At 41.3% G+C, this 23,657-nt stretch overlaps 1 protein-coding gene across 1 annotated transcript in view; it reads left to right on the top strand.

Moving 5' to 3' along the window:
* DHRS13 (dehydrogenase/reductase 13) overlaps nucleotides 1-17,414 on the top strand; it is a gene marked incomplete at its 5' end in the record, with an annotated part of 38,636 nt that extends 21,222 nt beyond the window's left edge. The window contains 2 exon segments of the mRNA XM_073616799.1: nucleotides 692-1,003; nucleotides 3,451-17,414. Coding sequence (XP_073472900.1) covers nucleotides 692-1,003; nucleotides 3,451-3,713 — 575 coding nt within the window. The 3' untranslated portion in view covers nucleotides 3,714-17,414.
* Between the last annotated feature and the right edge of the window lie 6,243 nt (nucleotides 17,415-23,657).

The following is a 23,657-nucleotide window of genomic DNA, read 5'->3' as shown; positions in this document are numbered from 1 at the left end:
CCAGAAGATTGCAGGGAGAGAGGAGGAGTCGCCTAGACAGTGGGAGCTGGGTACCTGTCAAAACTAGGTCCCCCCCCCCCCGAAAAAAAATGACATGCCAAATGCGGGATGTCAGTTGGTTAGGAGTCCTTAAAGCGGAAGTTCCAGTTTTGGGTGGAACTCCCACTTTTTAAGGCATGCTATAGTTCAGATAAATTCTTAACTTTACTTGGTAAGGACAGTAATAGTTCTTCCTTAGATATTCTTGATGTCTTATTTTGTTAATCTTAGTTTTACCCCTTTTCTCTTGTGAGAAATGGGGAGTGAGCAGTGTTATGTATGATTTTAGGATATATTGCTCATTCTAACCGCTATATCTACATTCCTGAAGTAACTATATTTACTGTATAACATTTTGACTCTAAACGCTGCTCACGGCTACAATGCTATGGGAATATATGGCTACTGTCTGTCTTGTGTATTTTCCCTATTTTCTTGTTGCTTTTTGGGTTATTTTGTGTTTTTGAAAACATATAAAACCCCTAATAAAGTTATTGATTAAAAAAAAAAAATACAGTAGAAGCTATCGCTGAGAAAAATATGGTAATTTTATAGAAGCTGAAATGGTAATGGTATTCAGAACTGATGTGTAAAGCATTTAATGATGTGCAAGTATGTGCATTAATCATGTTACATGTTTTGATCCCTGCAGGCCTGCAGGCTAAAGGCAAGACAGAGGATGGCTTCAATATGGTCTTTGGCGTCAATCACCTAGGGCATTTTCTACTGACTCATTTACTTCTGGATCGCCTTAAGCAGTGTACACCAAGCCGCATTGTTGTTCTTGCGTCTAATACCCATAAGTTGGGAAGAATCAACTTTAAGAACCTAAACCCGCCTGGTGAAACCTGGCTAGAAATATTTAGGACCTATAGCGACAGCAAACTTGCAAATGTTTTGTTTGCCCGAGAGTTGGCCAACCGATTACAAGGAACTGGGGTGACTTGCTACTCTGTCCATCCAGGTATGTAACAAAGCTCAGTGGATAAGCAGGGTATAGAGTAGTAGCAGTATTCTCCTACCTATGGCAAATTTACCCTTAGCTTGCTTCTTCTTTTGTCAGTTCCCCATGGTTTCAGGGGGATTTGCACCTTTTTGAAGATAACTGGTATACCGCTTTAATAATTTGACACTTTCCCTAAAACAGATATTATGGGGTGTGAAGTAAAAAATATGCATTTTTTTCATATTGACCGGTGACAATTTTAGCCCTTTTGCTGCTAAATATGTGGCCTACACTTTTACAGCTGGCTGAAGTGCGGGGTCACTCCTCTTGCAACAACATGGGTCCCTGGTCTCTACTACTCCTTCTGGAGCAGCTTTTGTTGGAGGTAGAAGGGATAGTGCCTAATCTGAGACTATATAAGTAGTTCCTGCCCATGTAGCAGCCTATGGCATTCACTGCCCAAAGTGCAAGCACACCTGGAATCCTAGATCAGGACTAACTTGCAGTGTACAAAGACAACTGTCTGCCACCCAGCCTCCATGCAGCATTCTCCAGTCAGGGAGAAAAGAATATTCTTTAGGCAAACTTCCTTCAGACCCTTAGCCAAGCACATGCTGAGATCCAACAGCAGCTCTTCTTAGTAGTACACACTGGCTACCCTTTAGGGGCAGTAGCCACTTTAGAATGACCCTGCTGCACAGCCCTCCCAAATATTTATCTTCTCCACATCCACCTTCTGGGCACCCCTACCCAGGCATTGACAAAGGTCTGAAAAATATTCATGTGACTGACCCTTCCATTCATTCACTGGGAGCTTCTTCGAGAGGCAGACAGGAATAATCAACCACCAAGCTTGGGGGGGGGGGAACCTGGCCAGGCCTGGAAAGTGGATTGCTACTCCACTTTGTACAGCAGAGCCAAAAACTTTTTTTTTTTTTTTTTTTTTTGGACCATGTGAAGAAATACTGTAAAGAGTAAGAATGCTCTCAAATATATATTTTAATGGTCTATTATAAATTTACAGAGTGCAAAGTGATTGGAAAAAAGTAATCTAAATCAAATCAATATTTGGTGTGACTACCCTTTGGCTTCATACCAGCATCAATTTTTACACTTGCACACTTTGTAAACTTGCACAGAGTCAGGTGTGATTAACCAGTTATCCCAAGCAGGTGCTAATGATCATCAGATTTATATGTAGACTGAAACAGTCATTAACTGTATCCAGAACCGCCATTTAGGAGGCTTTTAACTGGGTGAGGAACAGCCAAACACTGCTATGAAGGGGAGGTTGTGGAGAAGTCTGTCCAAGAGTGGTATACGTGGAAGAATTGCGGTAAAAAATCATCACATCCGACGTGGAAACGAGACTAAGAGACTCGACTGCACAAAAACAGAGAAACTGGGCTGCAGAAACATGACCGTAGGTGCTCCTGTACTGATGAGGCAAAATTTCCAATCTGGCAGTAACAGGAGGCAGTTTATTTGCTGAAGGGCTGGAGTGCGGTACTATGAGTGTCTGATTTGGTCAGAATCAGTGGTGTCCTCAAGGCTGAGAAATACAGACAGATACTTATTAATCATGCCATATCATCAGAGGCATGTGATTGGCCCCAGATTTATTCTGCAGCAGGGCAACAACCCCAAACATACAGCCAATGTTATTAAGAACTATCTTCAGCGTAAAGAGCAAGAAAGTCTGTCTGGGATTACATGAAGAGACAGAGGGATTTGAGGCAGCCTACATCCACAGATGATCTGTGGTTAGTTCTCAAAGGTGTTTGGAACAACTTCCCTGCAGAGTTCCTTCAAACTGTGTGCACAAGCACTGTCAGGTTGATTTTAATAAAACCGGAGATTGCAAAATCTGGTTAAGCTGTGCATGGTAGCCAATCAGTTTCTAACGTCAGCTTGTTCAATTAGGCTTTGACAGAAAAAAATTAAAGCTGTTTCTATGCAGAGCTGCACCAGATTTTGCACTGTTTTAGTAAATCAACCCCAGTGTGTACCTAGAGGAATTAATGCTGGTTTGAAGCCAAAAGGTGGTCACGCTAAATATTGATATTGATTTCTCTTCCGTTTATTTACTTTACATTTTGGTAATTGATAAAAATAAACTAACCCTTCTATTTCTGAAAGCATTCTTAATTTACAGCATTGTTTCACAACTGCCTAAAATGTATGCACAGTCGTGTGTGTGTATCGTTACCCATGGTTGTGATTATAGTGGGAGGTGAACATTTTAACAATATAAATTTTGGAAAGGGGGAAAATAAAAAATACGGTGATTACATGTGTTAACTATGTTCAGTAATCCTTACTATAATTTTGACAGTAGCCATCTGTTTCATCTGCATATGTGGCTAGTTGTGCTTTGGAGGAGACTTGTGTCAGTAGTGGGTACTCTGGAGGCATAGAAAAAATAATTATTTGTGTAATCTAATCTCTCTCCCCTCTTTTCACAGGGGTAGTTCTCACAAATTTAGGACGCAGCTTCCCATCCTGGCTTCAGGTGGCACTTTTCCCCTTTCTTTGGCTCTTCCTTCGGACACCGATGGATGGTGCACAGACCTCCATTTACTGTTCTGTAGAAGAAGACATTGAACAGTACAGTGGACGTTATTTTAACAACTGCCAGGTTGAACAGGTCCCGGCCCACGCCCGTGATGACGCTGTGGCGAAGAAGCTGTGGGAAGTTAGTGAGGATCTCCTGGGCCTGAACAAATAATTATTCATCATATCCTTTAACTTCAGGGATGTTCCAAATTCTGCCTAAACCTTTGTAGTCATTTACTGTTTCATATTTCAGGGAATAACCAAGTTTGGTTTAAATGAAAGGTTTAAATATGGTACCTAAACTCGGTTATGTAATGCTAGAGTAAAAGTTCTTGAGTTTATGAAGGATTTTTTATTTTTTTTCCTGGTTGTAGAGCTCTGGTTATTTTAGAGCAAGTAGGCCAAAATCTTTAAAAGCTCCCCCCCCCCCCCCCTTTTTATGAGTAGACCACATTCCTCGCTCATGCTCATCTCTGTATAGACCTGTAGATCTCACCCCTTTAAAAAACAGCTGATTTGGCTGAGGTTCTAAATGGTTTCATAAAATGAACACACACTGTATACATATCTGGAACCACTGAATAGTTTCTCGTGTCTCTCTGGAATTCTGGTGGCAAAACCTCTGTTCTTCAGCTTTGTGTTGCTGTTATAATAACACAGTCTGACTCTCCCTCCTTAAATTTTTGATTATTTTACATTTTGGAGAATGAAAACTGGAAAAGGGGAAAACCCTGCACGAAGAGCGAGACTATTGTAAGAGTGAAAACACAGCCAGCAACAATAGCAGGGAATGTCCAGTAGTGGTTCATTCCACTACTTTACCTATAGCTGACATCTATCTTTTAGGTGGACGGACTATAGTAAAAGCGTTTCTGTGGCTGTTGCAATTTTAGGATCTGTTCAGCCTTTTCGACGTGACACTGTCTTTATTTTCTGAAATTTTGTTGTGGATGGATTTTTTTTTTTTTTTTTATCGGGTCACTGGTCCCCATAAAGTGTCAGTGTCCAATTTTGTCCGCCGCAATATTGCAGTCCCGCTAGTAAGTAAAAAAAAGAGAGCTCAGTCTGTAGGCGCTATAACTTTTGCATAAACCAATCAATATATGCTTATTGGAATTTCTTTTACCAAGCATATGTAGCAGAGTGCACATTGGCCTAAAATAATTAAGACTTTTTTTTAATGTATTTCTTTTCTTCAAAATTGTCGTCTTTTTGTTTTGAATCTCTATTCGGGGGGGGGGGGCGCATAAGTTTTTTTTTTTTTTTTTTTTTTTTTTTTTTTTTTTTTGGGTACAGCATCGCATGACTGCGCAATTGTCAGTTAAAGTAACGCAGTGTCGCAAAAAATGATCTGGTCATGAAGGTGGGTAAATCTTTAAGAGCAAGTGTGTTTGTTTTTTTTGTTTTTTTTTTTTTTCCTTTTGCCTCTAGGACCTGTCATCCTTATTTCTATTACAAGGGATGTTTACATTCCTTGTAATAGGAATAAAAGTGATTCAAAAATAAAATTTAAGTGTTTGAGCACGGAAGAAAACGCGTATGCAAGTCGCATACGTAAAGGGTATTCGCACCACAAATGTGAGGAATCACTGCAAACATTGGAGCCAGAATGTTCTTATCCTCAAAATCAATTTAACTTAAATGAAACACATACAAGCGTTGGATATAAAAGGCCACGGCTGTTTATTATTGGTACCGTATTACTTCCTTATATAAAGACTAAATAAATAAATAAGCAACCTAGCCACTATGACTCAGGCTGCATATAATAACTTATCAACTTTAACCACTTGACAAGTGGGCACTTAAACCCCCCTCGTGACCAGACCAATTTTCAGCTTTCAGTGTTCTCACACTTTGAATGACAATTACTCAGTAATGTAATACTGTACCCAAATGAATTTTTTGTCCTTTTTTTCATACAAATAGAGCTTTTTTTTGGTGGTATTTGATCACCTCTGGGTTTTTTATTTTTTGAGCTATAAATGAAAAAAGACTGAAAATTTTGAGGAAAAAAAACGCATTTTTCTTTGTTTCTGTGATAAAATTTTGCAAACTATTAATTTTTCTTCATACGTTTTGGCCACAATTTATACTGCTACATATCTTTGGTAAAAATAACCCAAATTAGTGGATATTATTTGGTCTGTGTGAAAGTTGGAGAGTCTACAAGCTGTGGTGCAAATCATAAAAAATTGATCACACCTGATGTACTGGTGGCTCATTTCTTGCGACCCGAACAAGTCAGGACAGTACAAATACCCCCCAAATGACCCCTTTTTGTAAAGTAGACATTCCAGGGTATTTAGTAAGATGCATGGTGAGGTTTTTTATGTTTTTTTTCCCACAATTCTTTGCAAAATGAAGATTTTTTTTTTTTTCCACAAAATTGTCATTGTAGGTTATTTCTCTCACATGGCATGTGTATACCACAAATGATGCCCCAAAATACATTTTGCTACTCCTGAGTATTATGATAACACATGTGTGGGACTTTTTCACAGCCTAGCCACATAGAGAGGCCCAACATGCAGGGAGCACCATCAGGTGTTCTAGGAGCATAAATTACACATCTAACGTGTTGACTACCTATTACACTTTTGAGGGCCCTAGAGCACCAGGACAATGACACGTGGCACTGATACGTGGCACTGATGACAGATGGCACTAATACGTGGCACTGATGACAGATGGCACTAATACGTGACACTGATGACAGATGGCACTAATACGTGACACTGATGACAGATGGCACTAATACGTGGCACTGATGACATGTGACACTGATGTGGCATTGATGACAGATGGCACTGACATGTGGCACTGATAACAGATAGCATGTGACACTGACAGGTGGCACTGATGACAGATGGCTCTGACAGGTGGCACTGGGGACAGATGGCTCTGACAGATGGCACTGATAGGTGGCACTGGGGACAGATGGCACTGTAAGGTGGCACTGGGGACAGATGGGCATGTGTGTTTGTGTGTGTTAGTGTTCTCTCATGTTTCACTGACGCTGCAGGGCGCTCTCCCTCCTCACACATGGTCTCTGTGTGAGGAGAAAGAGCTGGCAATGAGAGATGATCTCATATGTTTACATATGAGATCATCTCTCATTGGACACTCTGATCGAGTGCTAAATGGCCGCTGTGATTGGCCATTTAGCACGATCTGTGATTGGCTGTGTCCAATGGACACCACAGCTATGTCTTCTGCGGCGATTGAGCTTCACTGGACGGAACCCTCTTTAGATAGCCCTTTTATGGGCCAGATAAATCCAGATTTTCCCAGGCTAATACATGAGACCCTAGGAGAGATCACCTGTGACCTCTCTCAAGCCACGTGAGTACTGAAGGAAGTGAAACTGCCTAATCCTGCCGCTCTCCCATGAGGAAAAGGGGAATTGAAACCGCCTTCCCATTTTCCTATCATGGGACAGCAGGCAGGAATGATCTTATCCTCAAAATCAATTTAACTTGAATGAATACAAGAGTTGGATATAAAAGGCCGCGGCTGTTAATTATTGGTTTCAAAACAATATTACTTTCACATATAAAGAATAAATAAATAATCTTTAAGCAACCTAGCCACTACGACTCAGGCTGCATATAATAACTTATCGACTTTAATTACTTTTCAAAAGACAAGTGTTTTATAACCACCTGTCCCCAGAACCCCAGACAGCAGCCATTTTAACACAGGAACTCAGGTCAGTATTGAAAATATCCAAACCAATGTTAGATAAATGGATAGCCTCCTTTCTGTATAAACCTTTTAATCCACCCTCTAAATCTACATGTCTGAAAGATATAATACCCGACCCTAATAGCAACTTGGACACTGCTCTATTCACCCTTTTTCAATTTTTTTCCAAGGGGCGCAATGCGGCAGGATAAAGCCAACAAAACCTTTGCACTACCTCAGAAAAAACGATAACAGAGTGAGGAAAAGATGACTGTATTCTGATTAAATCATCCCTGATTCTATAAATGATATCTAGGGTCTTTTGTTTTCCAATGGCATTCCCTCCAAGATGTATAATCAATACATCCGGTAGGGGAAAACGCTGAATAAGCTTTCTTAATTCTATATTTAAATCTGCCCAACGCATACCCCTTCTACCATACCAAAAAACCCTAAATTTATCTGGATCCAAGCCCAGGTTTTCAGTATATACTCTTTCTCAAGCTCTTAGTTGTGCCCAAAAAACGTACGAATGTCCAATAATCCAAATCACTCGGCATTTACCTGTAATGAATCAAAAATTTTTATTAGGACGAATATATAACAAATGGCTATTAGATTTCCATCTACCTACTTTCTTAATCATTTATCCTCTAGCCCCAACCTGGAAGCCTCCGTAGCTGCACCAATTCTAAATTAATGAGGTGAGAATCTTGTAAGTTTAAGGTTTGTAAACATTTCTTCAGTATGCAAGCAAATTGATATTTAGTTAGAGGGGAACCTAAATCGTGAATGAAAAAGCTTGACCCCCTTAATGGCCTAATAAGAAAATAATTGTGTAATAATGTAACTGGACAAATGGGAGAACCCTTACAGGCGTATAAATTGATCCAAGTACCTTTTACAAATTGATCTGTTTTTGACCTCCCAATAAAAGTTTTTACATTTTTATTAGAAATAATAATGTCAGAAAAATGAATTGAAAATAACTCAAACTCTAAGAGCAGCTAAAAAGGTGATGGCAAATACTGCTTGAAATAGCACTGACTTGAATAAAGAGAAACAAACCCTGTCTGTAACTGAGCAAATTTTTTCCAAAACCGTAGGGGTAATAGGTTTCCGTTTTTAAAATGAGCCTTTTTTTATCCTTTCAAAGCCTGTTTAACAGAAAAAAACTGCATACAAGAAGGTAAATGATTAATTTTAAGAAAAAAAATGACTCCAGACAATGTTTTTGAACATAGGCCCACAAATATTTTTTAGTAAATAAAAAATTCAAAAATAGCAACACTAAACCTTCCGAAAAAGAACCATTTTATTCTTGGATCGAATTTAAAAACGAAAGCCATAATAACCAGGCCGATTGATATCCAGCCCATGTCGAAGGTGCCACGGAATTCTTAATACTTTCGTAAACGGGCCTTAAACAAGGTCCCATAAATTTTGTGAACACTTCACTCCCACTTGGTCTGCATCCGTAAACAGCTGGAAGAAACTCTCCATCTGTAGACGAGATAAAGAATCTGCCAAGTCATTGTCCTTTCCAGCAACATGAATTGCTTTTAACCAAATATTCAAACTCAGACATTTGAATATCAAATGGTGCAATAGGACCATGACCGGTGGAGACTTAGATGTTAAGCAATTGACAGCATAAATGACTCCCTTTTTGTCAGTCCTGACCAAAATCTGCCTATTCATAAAATACAGGCTTCAAATTTCCAATGCTACGATAATTGGGAATAGTTCTAAATTTCCAATGCTACGATAATTGGGAATAGTTCTAAGAGAATAATGTTTTTTAAATAACCTTTCTTATGCCATTTAAGACTCCATCGTTCTGCGAACCAATGGGATTGCTATATTGCAGCGAAACCAAAAGATCCAGCGGAGTTAGTAAATAGAAGAAAATCTTTGTCTAAAATAAATTCTTCCTGCCACATCACCCTACCATTAAAATGAGTAAGATATTGAAGCCAAACTAGGAGATCCTCCCTCATGTCATATGTAATCCTAATATGTGAAAATGGGGATTTTAAGCCAGAAATTGCAAGATTATGGGGGTTATTTACGAAAGGCAGATCCACTTTGCACTGCAAGTGCACCTAAAAATTCCAGACAAGTAGAAGGCTACGCTGTCATTTCTAAAGCCAAAGGAATACCGCAATGAGAACAAATTTTTAAAAATATATCTAATAAAAAGGATAATTCAGTCGAATTAGATGGGCCTAGAAAAACAAAATCCTCTAAATAATGAATTATGAAGTTTGAACCAGATTCTAAAATAACCACCCATTCTAAAAAAGTAGAAAACGATTCAAAGTAGCAGCAAGATGGAGAGCAACCCATAGGTAAACACTTATCAAAAGAAAAAACCTAATGAATTAAAAGATAACGGGTTAATAGGTAAAAGGGGAAAGGCCGATTTAACATCAGCCTTAGCCAAAAGATCACCCTTCCCTAAATAACAAAGCTTTTTTTATAGCGTCCTCAAAAGTAGCATAAGTCACTGACGCAAAGTTCTCCGAAATCTGATCATTAAGACAATGACCTTTTTTAAGAAATGACAGATGTATTAATCAAAAATAATTTTTATCTTTTTTAGGGACAATACCCAAAGGAGAAATCCTAAAATTCCTAAATATGGCGGGGGGGGGGGGAGCTAAAAGGACCCTCCAATCTCCCTCTAATTTCTTTCTAAATCTTTTCCGAAACTATATACGAAAAATAATCTACCGATTAATTTTTTTTTTTTTTTTTCTAAAGTACATCCCTGACCCGAAAATGTGGGTGATAAAAACCCCTCTTGAAAACCTTTAATTAGAAGCTTGGCCGTCAACTTGTCTGGAAATTTTCTGAGCCATGGGAGTATATTTTGCAATTTCACCGGCATGAATGCTTTTTGAAAAATTCCCTGGTTGTTGTGTTGTGGACATTTTTTTAAAACATTTCGCCACTGGATGCGTTCCTGCAGAAAAGGCACATTCATGCCGGTACTTACATGAGTTTGGCCACTTGCATTGGCTATTGTTGAAATTAAAACAGATTCCTTTTTTATACCCTTAGTTGCTGGAGAGTTGAGTATTTGTATTCTGCCTGGCATAAATTGATCTTTGGGGTAGAAAAAGGTTAAGCCATAAGCCAGCGTCCTTTACTCCCCATTTCAAGTCAGGATGTACCGATTAGTTTTTGGCGAAAAGCTTCATCATAACTATACCATGCAGAACCTGAAATTCTTGAAAGCTTCAAGCACAATGTCCAAATGCTAAAAAAGGCCAACACTTTTTTCCAGATATTTTTCACACAAAATTCCTGCAAAAGTACAAAAAGCCTGCAGCCAGTTGTTAATAGACTTGGGTATATGTCTCCTTCTATCCTCCTCTTTTTTTTGTCAGATTTACGAACTAAATTTTTCCAGACAGTAATAGAGACAAAATATCCATAAACTCTCCTCGCCAAATGTTTTCTTTAAATTTAGAATGGAGTTATTTCACAAGAAAGAGATTCTTTCAAACATGTTTCTGGTAAATTTTGCATTTTTGCTGTTTGATATAAGGAAGGAATACCAGTATCAAAATTAACTTGAGAAGTCTGGACACCATTAGCCGATATACCATTAGATGGCGACCATACTCCCATAACAGATCATTTATCTGGTCAGCATAATGTGGCATAGCTTGAGCTTGCCTAGCAGCTGGCTGCATATCTTTAGCCAGCTTAGCCAATAGCTCAGCTATATTAGATAAAATGGACAACGAAGATGACTCACCAGCTCCTTGTTGCTGAGGGTGGGGAGCAGGCGAAGCTTGTATCTTGTATTAACGGTGCCAAGCCACTAGCACCAATGGAGACTGTTCCTGCTCCGGCGTCCGGTGTCCTTTGTTGCCATGGAGTTTCTTCAGCTGCAGAAGGCGGCCTCTGTGTTGCAGCTCCGCCCCTTTGAAAGCAGGCCGACCCGCCTCAGTTTCCGCCTCCAGCTGTGGACACGGCGAGTCGGCAAGCTGAGGATTGCGCCACCCCTCTTGACCCAATGTTGGGCATGCCTCTAGCCCCACCTCCTGTAACTCATACAGGATCCAGAGAAGCCCGCCTTTTCCTTCCATTCTCCCACAAACGAGGCAGGGGAGTGTCTTTGACGCAGGACACACCTCCTCTTCGCTGTTTCACCCACCAGGGCAGGGTTGGTGCCTCCTCTTCTCCTCTGACACGGATCCTCTTCCTGAAGATCCGCCTGTTGTTCTTGTTGCTGCGCGGGCTCCCAAATGGAGGTTTCTCTTCTGGTCAGTTACACTTTGGCCGCCGAGATCCAGGCTTCTTCGGCAGCTGTTGCGGCTCCCTCCAGAGCCTCTTGACCCGCCGATCTAGGTAGGTCCAGGCACTACCGAATCCAGGCTTCTCCTTCTCCAGCCCGCTCTATTAGCCGCCTTATCAGGCTCATCTTGTGGCCGCAGAGGACACTGTTCAATGGAGGATACCTCCTAGAACACCACAGCTACGTCTTCTGTGGTGATTGAGCCTGACTGGACGGAACACCCTTTTATATAGCCCTTTAATGGGCCAGATAAATCTAGGTTTAACCGGATTCTCCTGGGCTAATACACAAGGCCCTAGAAGAGGTCACTTGTAACTTCTCCCAAGCCACGTGAGTACCAAAGGTCCCCCTGAGAGCAGAGCTCCCAGGGGGAACTTAAAACTGCCTAATCCTGCCTTTCTCCCATGAAGAAAAAGGGTATTGAAACCGTGTTCCCCTTTTCCTATCATTCTAGTGCTAGACCACCTCTAAGGGTCCTTTCCATTCATGTCCATTTTCACGGACTCCGCTTGCTCAGCAGGGATTGATCCGTTGATCTCCGCTGAGCCGGGGATCGGTTGAAAACAGATCCGCCTGTCCGTTTTCGTCCGATCCGCCAGACAGATGGAAAATCGGGTTTCAATCCTTCTGGATTTAGCGGATCTGATGTCAGCGGACATGTCACAGCTGACATCCGTCGCTCAATAGTTATATGGACTGTTCAGGTCCACCTGAAAAACTGACAGGCGAACCTGAACAGTCCGCATGTGTGAAAGAGCCCTAAGGCTGGGTTCACACTAATGCTTTCACTAATGTTCACACTAATGTGCATTGGATGCGGGTTTCCCAGCATCCAGTTTGCATGTCAGGTAACTGTGACTGGCTCTCAATGGAGCAAGTTCACACAGATCCAGGTCAGCTGTGGAGCGAATTGCACAGGAGTCCTGTGCGTCTTCTGGTTCGAATTCAGCCAAAAATTTCGGACTGAAATGGTGAACAGGGACGCATAGGACCCCTGCTGTGAGCCGCTCCATACAGCAGTGTGAACCCAGCCTAACTAAACAGGTAACCTGTAAAGGCGTTAAAAATCTCCATAGGTGGCGTTTTAAAGTACCGTAGTTTGTCACCATTACATGAGCATGCGCAATTTTAAACGGTCTCTGTTTACTCGGCGTAACATCATTTTTCACATTTTATTAAAAAAAATTGAGGTATATACTTTTTTTCATTAACCACTTGCCTACAGGCCATTTTTTAGCTTTCAGCACTGTCGCACTTTGAATGACAATTGCGTGGTCATGCTACACTGTACCCAAACAAATTTTTTTATCGTTTTCTTCACACAAATCGTGCTTTCTTTTGGTGGTATTTAATCCCTGCTGGGTTTTTTATTGTTTACTTAAAAAAAAAAAAAAAAAAAAAAAAAACAAATGTTGAGAAAAAAAAAATTTTTTTACTTAGTTTCTGTCAGTAAATTTTGTAACTAAGTCATTTTTCTCCTTCACTCATGTGCACTGATGAGGCGGCACTGATAGGCTGAACTGGTGAGCATTGATGAGGTGGCACTTATGGGCACTGGTGGGCGACACTGGGCATTGATGGGCAGCATTGATGGGGCAGCACTAATAGGCGGCACTGATAGCCAGCACTGACTTGAATTGCTAATGGGCACTGACTGGTGGGCACTGATTGCTGCCACTGGTGGGCACTGATCGGTGACACTGGCGCTAAATTGTAATCGGGGCACTGATCCTTTCCCTGATTACATTTGGAGATGCCGCTGTTCGGCTCTCCTCGCCACACAGTCTGTCAGTGTGAGGCGAGGAGCGACGATTACCGGCATCTCCGTGTTTACACAGCCGATCACATGGTTAACCACTTGCTTACTGGGCACTTAAACCCCCCTTCTGTCCAAACCAGCTTTCAGCACTGTTGCATTTTGAATGACAATTGCGCGGTCATACACTGTACCCAAATGAAATTTTTATCATTTTTTTCCCACAAATAGAGCTTTCTTTTGATGGTATTTTATCACCTCTGTGGTTTTTATTTTTTGTTAAAATTTAAAAAGACCGAATTTAAATATATATTTAAAATATATATATATTTTTTTTTGTTATAAAATTTTGCAAACAGGTAATTTTTCTCCTTCATTGATGTACACTGATGAGGCTGCACTGATGGGCACCGATAGGCTGCACAAATGGGCTGCACTGAGAGGTGGCACTGAAGGGCATTGATAGCTGGCAGTGATGGACACTGATGGGTGGCAGTGATGGGCAGCACTGCTAGGTAGCACTGATGAGGCACTGATTGGCACCACTTGTGGGCATTGATAAGTGGCACTTGTGGGCATTGATAGGTGGCACAGGTGGGCACTGTGGCAATGGCGGGTAACACTGGCAGATGTGCCTCCTTCCTCTTCAGAACCGATGTCCCTTGAGCATAAGCCGGTGATCGGCTTTTTTTTCTGTGGAGAAAAGAAAAACTATTACCGAGCTTTTGTTTACACACGTGATCAGCTGTCATTGGCTGACAGCTGAACACTTGGTAAGGGCCGGGATCGGCCCCTTACTCAGATTGGTGATCACCCGAGTCTCAGTGATCACAGCGCGCACCTGCAGGAAGTTTGAAGACGGCCTCCCTCAAATTCAGGTCCACGCTGTGGCCGTTATTCGGCTATAGCGCGGACCTCAAGTGGTTAAAGAGCTGCGGACGCGCTCTTTACAGAGATAGCAACACAGGGCCGTGATCGCCACGCTGCGCGCCCCCGCTCTGGGACGCCGTCATATGATGTCGTCCCAGAATGAGAGCCGCCCCATCGTCGTTTGACGGTGGGCAAGCGGCAACTAGTGAAAGTGTGTTTTTTTTTCCCAAAAAATTGCGTTTGCAGAACTGCTGCGCAAATACCATGCGACATACAAAAAATAGCAACTATCGCCATTTTATTCCCTAGGGTCTCTGCTAAAAAAAATGTATGTTTGGGGGTTATAAAGATTTTTTTGTCAAATACTACTTTCAACATGACAAAAAAAGCCTGGTCTTAAAATTATTACATTTACCCATCAACAATTTCCAGTATTCTTTCCTCCCTTTTTTTTATTTATTTTTATTTATAGATATAAAAAATGTAGTTGATCTGTCACCTTCTGGTTTCATTTTACTGTAAACCTCTTTCAATGGTTACTTAGTGACATCTCTTGGCTATCCACAAATTGACTTGGAAGATTCTTCTTCTGGAGTTTCTGGTTGTGCCCATTCCTACCATGGAGTCTCACAGGCACAATGAGATCCCTTCATGATTTGTGTAGTGGGTTGGCAGACCTTAGGACTCCTGTACTGATACCCTGATTCCGGATTCCCCCAGAGACCTAAGAAGCCGTTCCCCAGGTTGTCAGTTACACAAACTGAAGCTCTATTCACATCTATGCATGTTGCTTTTGAGTGTTTCTGCAGTGCTTTCTGCATTTTTCTAACCACGATTTGTGTGTTTTGTTTTGTGTTTTTTTTTTTACACTGTATATAGCTGGTTACCAAAGAGCAGGTTGGGAAGCTGGCTGCCGCGTTTTTGGCAACGGATGAGTCATCAGCTGTCAGCGGGCTTCCCTGCTGAAAGCTGAATGTAAAAAATTAAAATTGCCAGCTAAAAATGTCGGGAAAAAAAATGGTGTGGGCTCCCCCCAAATTTCATACCAGACCCTTATCCGAGCATGCAGCCCGGTGAGTCAGGAAAGGGAGGGGATGTTGATGGGGACAAGGGCCACTTCCTGACAACCCTGGCCGGTGGTTGTCGGTGTCTGCGGGGGGCTTATCTGAATCTGGAAGCCTCTTTTAACAAGGGGGGCCCCCAGATCCCCCCCCCCGATCTGAATGGGTATCAGGTACATTGTACCCCTACCCATTCACCAGAAAAGCAGTGAAACGTAAAAAAACAAGAGCCGGTTTATGACAAATCCTTTATTTTTCACAAACAGGGGGGCTTCCAGATTCGAAAAAGCCCCCTGCAGACCCAGACAACCACTAGCAAACCAGCTATATACAGTGAAAAAAAAACACATTGCAAAATCGTGGTAAGACCGCAGTACTTGCGTTTTGGATGTGGGTCCATTGAAGTCTATTACATGCAAAATGCTGCATTTTGCAGGAAAAAGTCCCTGACCCTTTCCAAAAACAGGGGCACAAAAATGTATTGATGTGAAAGTGTTCCATAGGTACCCATGTTGAAAAAGATTTACGGCATTTCGAAAAAATGCATCAAAAAACGTGTTAATGGGAATCAAGCCTAAAGTATCATTTTTAAGTCCCCATCTTGGCTGAATTAAAGTAGCTAAAGTTATTTTTTCAAGTATATATTTTGTCTGATGTCGCATTCCTGCTTCCTCCTCAAATGTGTTTTACACTAATAAGCACTAAAGGATAATATAATCTAGACATCTCTGATTTAGGGAGATTAAAATAGATAGCATTCTAGTTTTTGTTAATGTACCAGATATCTGAGCTGCCGGCATGATGGACAGTATTTTTTGGAAAGAGTCCTGTAGCTTGCAAAGCGGCTTCATCATATTTAGAGCCACTGAACTTCAGTTCCTTAAACAAGCCTGCATTGCAACAGAAAAGGCTGGACAGAACACTCTTAGACCCCTTTCACACTGAGGTGTTTTAGCGCTAAAAGTAGCGCCTGTAAAGCACCTGGAAACTGCCTCCCACGCCGCCCGAGTGCTTTCACACTGGGGCGGTGCGCTTGCAGGACGTTAGAAAAAGTCCTGCAAGCAGCATCTTTGTTTGGGAGCAGTGTATACAGCGCACCTAAACCACCCCTGCCCATTGAAATGAATGGGCAATGCCTAGAAAAGCACTTTTAACATCCGCTATTGGCCAGTGAAAGGGTTAAAAGCAGCGCTGAAACAGCAGTAAAGCGCTGTTAAAATTAGCGATGCTTTACTGCTAACGCAACCTGCGCCCCAGTGTGAAAGGGGTTTTTGGAGCAAATACGTGGATTTTCGATTTTCTGCATAACTGATTCTTCTTGATGGTCTAAAATACTGATGCTGGTATACCTCTAACTGTTTTTTTTTTTTGTTGTTTTCTTTTATTCAGATGTCTAGTGTTATATAGCACCCACGGGTAAAGGTTCAGGAATAGGAGCAAAAGATCTAAGGAACTGATATTGCAGTGATATTTTTTGGTATGCTCTTGGCTTCCTGTCCAGTTTTCCCCTTATAGGAGAACTAACAATTATAATGTTGTTACTACCAAAGACAACTGACCAAATGCTACACAGCAAAGTTGCGTAGAAGTCTAAATATGTATTTTTCTATACATTTTATAGAACCTTTTACTCTGGTATGAATATTAAAGTAACCCTGTCACCACATCGCCAGTTGTAGAAGGAACAACCTGTAAATAGGGACATGATAACCCTCCTGGAAGTCTGTGTTCCGTTCTTCCCTGGCTGCAACAGGTATACCATACTTTTGGGTGTAGAGGATACCTGCTCTCCTGTGATACCTACTCCCAACTCGTACATACTAAAGGACTTAAGAGCCCCTAGGAACAACCACTGCATGTGGCTGGGGAGCAGGTATTCAACTCACCTGAAAGGTCGAATACTTGCAACGGCTAGGATGAAAGAAAGCAATGGCATTAACACACAGACCACATCAGAAAGGTACGTTTATTTCCTTTCGTACCGGGTGTTCCCTTTACAGGTGTGACCCTGTGGTGGTAGGGAGCGGGTCTTGTAACAACACTATGGACATACAAGGGATTTACTTGGGGTCTTTGTCCTTATGCCTGCTGGTGGTTTATATTTGGATATGTTTTACTGATGCTAAACCTGCCTTTGACTTTTGTGAGTGCATATGGTTTTATTTTAATAAAGCAAGCATAATAATATTTCACTATTGTATGTCTCTTATTCCTTTTGGAGAGAGGGAGAAATGGAATTCAGGTCCATAAAATATGGTTTTTATCGTCAGAAGTCCAGTTGTAAGTAGAGCTGTTGCCTTTTGGATGGATCATTTCAGCATTGTTTTATCTTCCTTGATGTTTAACTTTGTTTCAGGATTCACTTTACACTATATTTTATACTGGTGTGTGTGTGTGTATGTATGTATGTATGTATGTATGTATATACAGCATCTCACAAAAGTGAGTACACCCCTCACATTTTTGTAAATATTTTATTATATATTTTTATTTGACAACACTGAAGAAATTACACTTTGCTACAATGTAAAGTAGTGAGTGTACAGCTTGTATAACAGTGTAAATTTGATGTCCCCTCAAAATAACTCAACACACAGCCATTTAATGTCTAAACCGCTGGCAACAAAAGTGAGTACACCCCTAAGAGAAAATGTCCAAATTGGGCCCAAGTTGTCGATATTTTGTGAGGCCACCATTATTTTCCAGCACTGCCTTAACCCTCTTGGGCACGGAGTTCACCAGAGCTTCACAGGTTGCCACTGGAGTCCTCTTCCAATCCTCCATGACGATATTAAAGGCCTGGTGGATGTTAGAGAACTTGTGCTCCTCCACCTTCCGTTTGAGGATGCTCCAAAGATGTTTAATATGGTTTAGATCTGGAGACATGCTCGGCCAGTCCATCACCTTTACCCTCAACTTCTTTAGCAAGGTAGTGGTCGTCTTGGAGGTGTTTGGGGTCGTTATCGTGTTGGAATACTGCCCTGTAGCCCAGGGAGGGGATCATACTCTGCTTCAGTATGTCACAGTACATGTTAGCATTCATGGTTCCCTCAATGAACTGTAGCTCCCCAGTGCCGGCGGCACTCATGCAGCCCCAGACCATGACACTCCCACCACCATGCTTAAATGTAGGCAAGACACACTTGTCTTTGTACTCCTCACCTGGTTGCCGCCACACATTGAAAATTACTAATTGGGCCCAATTTGGACATTTTCACTTAGGGGTGTACTCACTTTTGTTGCCAGCGGTTTAAACATTAATGGCTGTGTGTTGAGTTATTTTGAGGGGAAAGCAAATTTACACTGTTATACAAGCTGTACACTCACTACTTTACATTGTAGCAAAGTGTCATTTCTTCAGTGTTGTCACATGAAAAGATATAATAAAATATTTACAAAAATGTGAGGGGTGTACTCACTTGTGTGAGATACTGTATATGTGTTTCCAAAACTTATTCAGTTTGGATAGAATTGGGAAGCATTAGAACCTTTTGTCACCTTTTTATTGCTGTCTATGTTAACTCTGTGTAAAGTTAATCGATTACATTACCCTGTAATCAGGTTAATAATTGTCTCCAGTATTTGTAACCATTACTGGTTTAGTGATAACACAGTTGTTATAAAATAGACCTGCTGCAATCTTTTTTAATGTATGTGCTGTATGTGTATTTTTTTGTGTAGTGTTTAATTTGTGGAGGCTTATTTAATACTAAATCTTAGTGGTCATTTCTGATAACCAGCCATACTTGGTAGCTGAAGGCGATCAAATGTAAACTAACTCCAAAAATGCACATTATTATACATTGATCAGCCATAATATTATGGCCATCTATTATAACCCATTGACATATTTATTATTCAGGATTTATATAGCGCCAACAGTTTGCGCAGCGCTTTACAACATGAGGGCAGACAGTACATTTACAATACAAATCAATACAGGAGGGATCAGAGGGCCCTGCTTGTTGGAGCTTACAATCTAGAAACGGACTCCACTACACCTCCAGAAGGTATGCTGGGGTATCTGGCAATAAGATTCTTTACATCCTGTAGGTTGCAAGGTGGGGTTGGATTGGATTGAGATCTGGAGAATTTGGAGGCAAAATAAACACCTCAAACTCATTGTTGTGTTCCTCAAACAATTCCTTAATTCCCACAAGCCACCACCCTCCATTGCTCCTGCGGTCCAGTTCTGATGTTCATATGTCCATTGTAGGAGCTATTTCCTGTGGACATGGGTCAGTATTGGCTCCATGAGCAGTCTGCAGCTATGCAGCCCCATACGCAACAAACTGCAAATACTGTGTTCTGACATCTTTCTATCAGAACCAGCATTAAAGGATAAGTTCACCTTTTGTAACATGTTACACATGGACCGCCCCCGCACCTCCCCAATCTGACAGCTAGCAGGGATCTTTGAGGCCCACACACTAGCTGTCGCAATTTTAAAAAGTGTCTGAGTGGGGCTTCGCCTGCCTGGCCGCGTTACTCATTCACAGTGTCCTGTGAATGGGAAAAGTACAGTATCCGGCAGCCTTTGTGGCTGTCGGCTTGAAGTTTTCAATGAACTACCATAGTGCTGTGGAACGTCGTGATAGTTCATTCTCTCTTCCTGTCAGATTGTATCTGCTTATCCGTACGGGCACACAGATACACTGCGAGATCTGCTGGAGACCTGCATCATCAGCTTGCTGGTGCAATGCTTTAGAGGCTCAAAAAAAAAAAAAACATCATAATAAATGTACTTTTTTTTTTTTTTTTTTTTTCCTCCATGATTTATAAGATTATGAGCAGGGGGTGGTCTACACATACAAGAAAGCCGAGAGGCTACACTCCATTCTGAAAAATAAACAGAGACGCAGACGCAATACTCAGACACGTGAGCTTCAGCTCCCTGAAACACCCTGATTCATTATCAGATGTGGCTGGTGTCGGCTCTCCACGAGCCTCCATGTCATCTGTTTTTTCAAGAGGATTCCAGCACTGCCCCATCAAAAAACTCCTCTGTGACCCAGGACTCCAGAGACAGAAAAGGAAAACAAGGAGGGGGACTTGCGGCTCCAAAGACAAACAGAACAAGTTACCCACAGAAAGCACGGGGCAAGTAACACAAGGACAGGTAGATAATGAGACAACTTGCAATGCCACTAATGTTAATCTATTGGACAGTCCACTTACCCCCTTTTGAGGTTTCTCTGCTTTCCAAAGGACTTTCTTTTTCCCCCACTTTTCACTTTGATGCCTTTTCTACTATTTTAGACGTTAACAGGTTTGTCTGCAATATTTTGTTAAAAAAACACTTTTCCGCTACCATTGAATCACCTGTGCCTGCCCCTTTTGGGGTTCATGACTGCATTGACTCTCTGGCCAATTTTGATTTTCAAAATCTCAAGGCCAAATCTATACTAGAAAACCTGCAGTCTGAATCCTCAGGGGGCATGTATGGCATATCCAAAGATACTACCTATACTGGTGATAAACTTTTTTTATCCTGTACATTCCAGAGGGAACACAGTAAACCTCTTTCAATAGGTTGTGGAGAAGGAACACCTGTCTTTGAAAGAAACGACTGACAGTACTGCATCACAAATGTTTAACAACATCAGTACATCCAAAAGACAGGCTCTTGCAGAACTTAAAAATTGCAAAGGTATTATTATTCGAGAGGCAGATAAGGGGGGCGCTATAGTGGTACTTAATGATAATGATTACATAATTGAAGCCTTGCGGCAACTTAATGACTATTCGACGTACAGCTCCCCTTAGATCTGATCCCACTCCAGCCTTTAAGAGTAAACACAAACATCTCTTGGACACAGGTGTGGAAATAAGAGTACTGACAGGTTGCGGAGCACCTTTTCATTGAACATCCAGTTGTCCCTGTGTTCCATCACCTCCCCAAGATACACAAACCTGAGAGACCTGTAAAAGGTCATCCAATAGTAGCAGGTATCAGTTCACTCCTTGAGAGATTACGTGAATGGGTAGACCAGTATCTGCAACCTTTAGTGACAAGACTGCCGGGCTATTTAAAAGACACAGCATCATTCCTAAAACATAAATTAAGTACAATGGGCAGAGCATTTTTTTTTGTGGGTTACTTTAGACGTTAAGTCTCTCTATTCATGCATACCACATCATCTTGCTCTAGACACACTACAATATCACTTGTCCAAATATAGTTTCTATGACCCCCAGCCCAAAGAATCATGGCTGTCACTTTTTTATTACAACACAATTATTCCTTCTTTCACGATTCCTTCTATGTACAAAGCTGTGGAGCCTCTATGTGAGCTAAATTTTCTCCATCATTAGCTAATTTGTACATGGGATGGTGGGAAGAATGTTTGTTTTCTTTTTTCACATATCAATCTTTATGCACTCCACATCTATTGGTATGGGTGCTACATAGACTACCTGATTTTAATATGGGGCGATACTGATTCCTCTTTAACTTCTTTTATCTCATACCTCAACAACAGCCTTAATCTTGAATTCTCTTATGTGAGCAATAAGACCACGATTGACTTTCTAGATATCACACTCAGGGGTGACTCCAGCACTGGCCTTACAAATACTGGAGCCTTCCGCAAACTTCTGGCCTCTAGCTGCCATCCATCCTATACTATTTATTCTATCCCGGTGAGTTTATTAGAGCCAAGCGCAACTGCTGTACCCCAGAAAGTTTTCAGCTACAATGGTCCAACATCTCAAAACAATTAAGTGATAAAGGCTATCAGCAGTGGCATATCAATAGAGCAATTTCAATAGCCTCAGGGAAGGACAGGAACAATCTAATATATAACAAAGAGAAATCCCCTTACTCTTTAAAACATACAAAACACATAAATCAAAAGAACAAGGACAAAAGTTCCCTTACCTTTTGTCACCACTTTTTCCAGAGAGTTTAACCACTTCAGCCTGGAGGGATTTACCCCCCTTCCTGACCAGAGCACTTTTTGCGATACAGCACTGCGCCGCTTTAACTGACAATTGCGTGGTCACGCGACGTTGCACCCAAACAAAATTGATGTCCTTTTTTTCCCACAAATAAAGCTTTCTTTTGGTGGCATTTGATCACTATTTTTTGCGCTATAAACAAAAAAGTGACAATTTTGAAAAAAAAAGCAATATTTTTTACTTTTTGCTATAATAAATGTCCCCAAAAAATATATAAAAAAACAAATTTCTTTCTCAGTTTAGGCCAATCTGTATTTTTCTACATATTTTAGTAAAAGAAAATTGCAATAAGCATATATTGATTGGTTTGTGCAAAAGTTTTATAGCGTCTACAAAATAGGGGATAGATTTATGGCATTTTTATTATTCAGTTTTTTTATTAGTAATGGTGGTGATCTGCAATTTTTATCGTGACTGTGACACAGCAGACACTTTTGACACTGTTTTGGGACTTTTGTCATTTATACAGTGATCAGTACTATAAAACTGCACTGATAACTGTGTAAATGACACTGGCAGGGAAGGGGTTAAATACTAGGGGGCGATCAAAGGGGTGAAGTGTGTCCTAGGGAGTGATTCTAACTGGGGGGATGGGCTACCGCTGACATGACAGCGATCACTGCTTCCAGTGACTGGGAGCAGTAAATCCCTGTCATGTCACTAGGCAAACCAGGGAAATGCCTTGTTTACATAGGCATCTCCCCGTTCTGCTGCTCCGTGACGCAATCGCGGGACACCGGCGGACATCGAGTCCACGGTCACTGAGTACGCGGCAGGGGTGCGCATGCGCCCACAATGCCGCGATTTAAAGGGGACGTACCTGTACGCCCATTTGCTCAGCCGTGCCATTATGCCGACATACATCGTCGTGCACTGGTCGGCATGTGGTTAATCGGATAAAACAGATCATTAACAAACATCTTCCCATCCTCTATGGTGACAAGGACCTAATAGATGTGCGTTCCCAAGACCAAGGGTGCAATTTTTCTTGTCGTCGTGCCCCAACTTTAGGTAACTCTTTGTAGCCCAGTCTACATCAAACCACCACTATTCCCAAAACGTGGCTCAGTGTTAATGGCTCATATAGTTGTGGTTTGAATACTTGAATCACAAGTCTATCACCTTGTACCATAACAATAAGGTATTCCCTATTATATTTATAAATTGTAGTACTCAATATGTAGTCTACGTGATAGAATGTGATGTTTGTAAATTACAATATGTAGGATGCACCATAAGGCCCCTTGGTTATCCAATGTATCAAAACACTTCAAATGTATTCATGAAGGTAACATGGATTCCTTCTTTCTCTGCAGTTCAAAAAACCAGAATGTCGGTATGTGGAGACAAGCACAGAAGACTATTAGAACAGGAAGTTAAGTGGATTTTCCTGTTGGGGAAACGCACCCCCACAGGCATGAACCACAGATGGGATGTGGATCTATTTCTCATCCTGCCATAAATCTTGAC

This window comes from Aquarana catesbeiana, linkage group LG02, assembly GCF_042186555.1.
Source record: "Aquarana catesbeiana isolate 2022-GZ linkage group LG02, ASM4218655v1, whole genome shotgun sequence".
NCBI classification, from domain to species: Eukaryota; Metazoa; Chordata; class Amphibia; order Anura; family Ranidae; genus Aquarana; species Aquarana catesbeiana.
The sequence above is the reverse complement of the archived record's forward strand: the minus strand, read 5'-3'. Positions and strand labels throughout refer to the sequence as shown.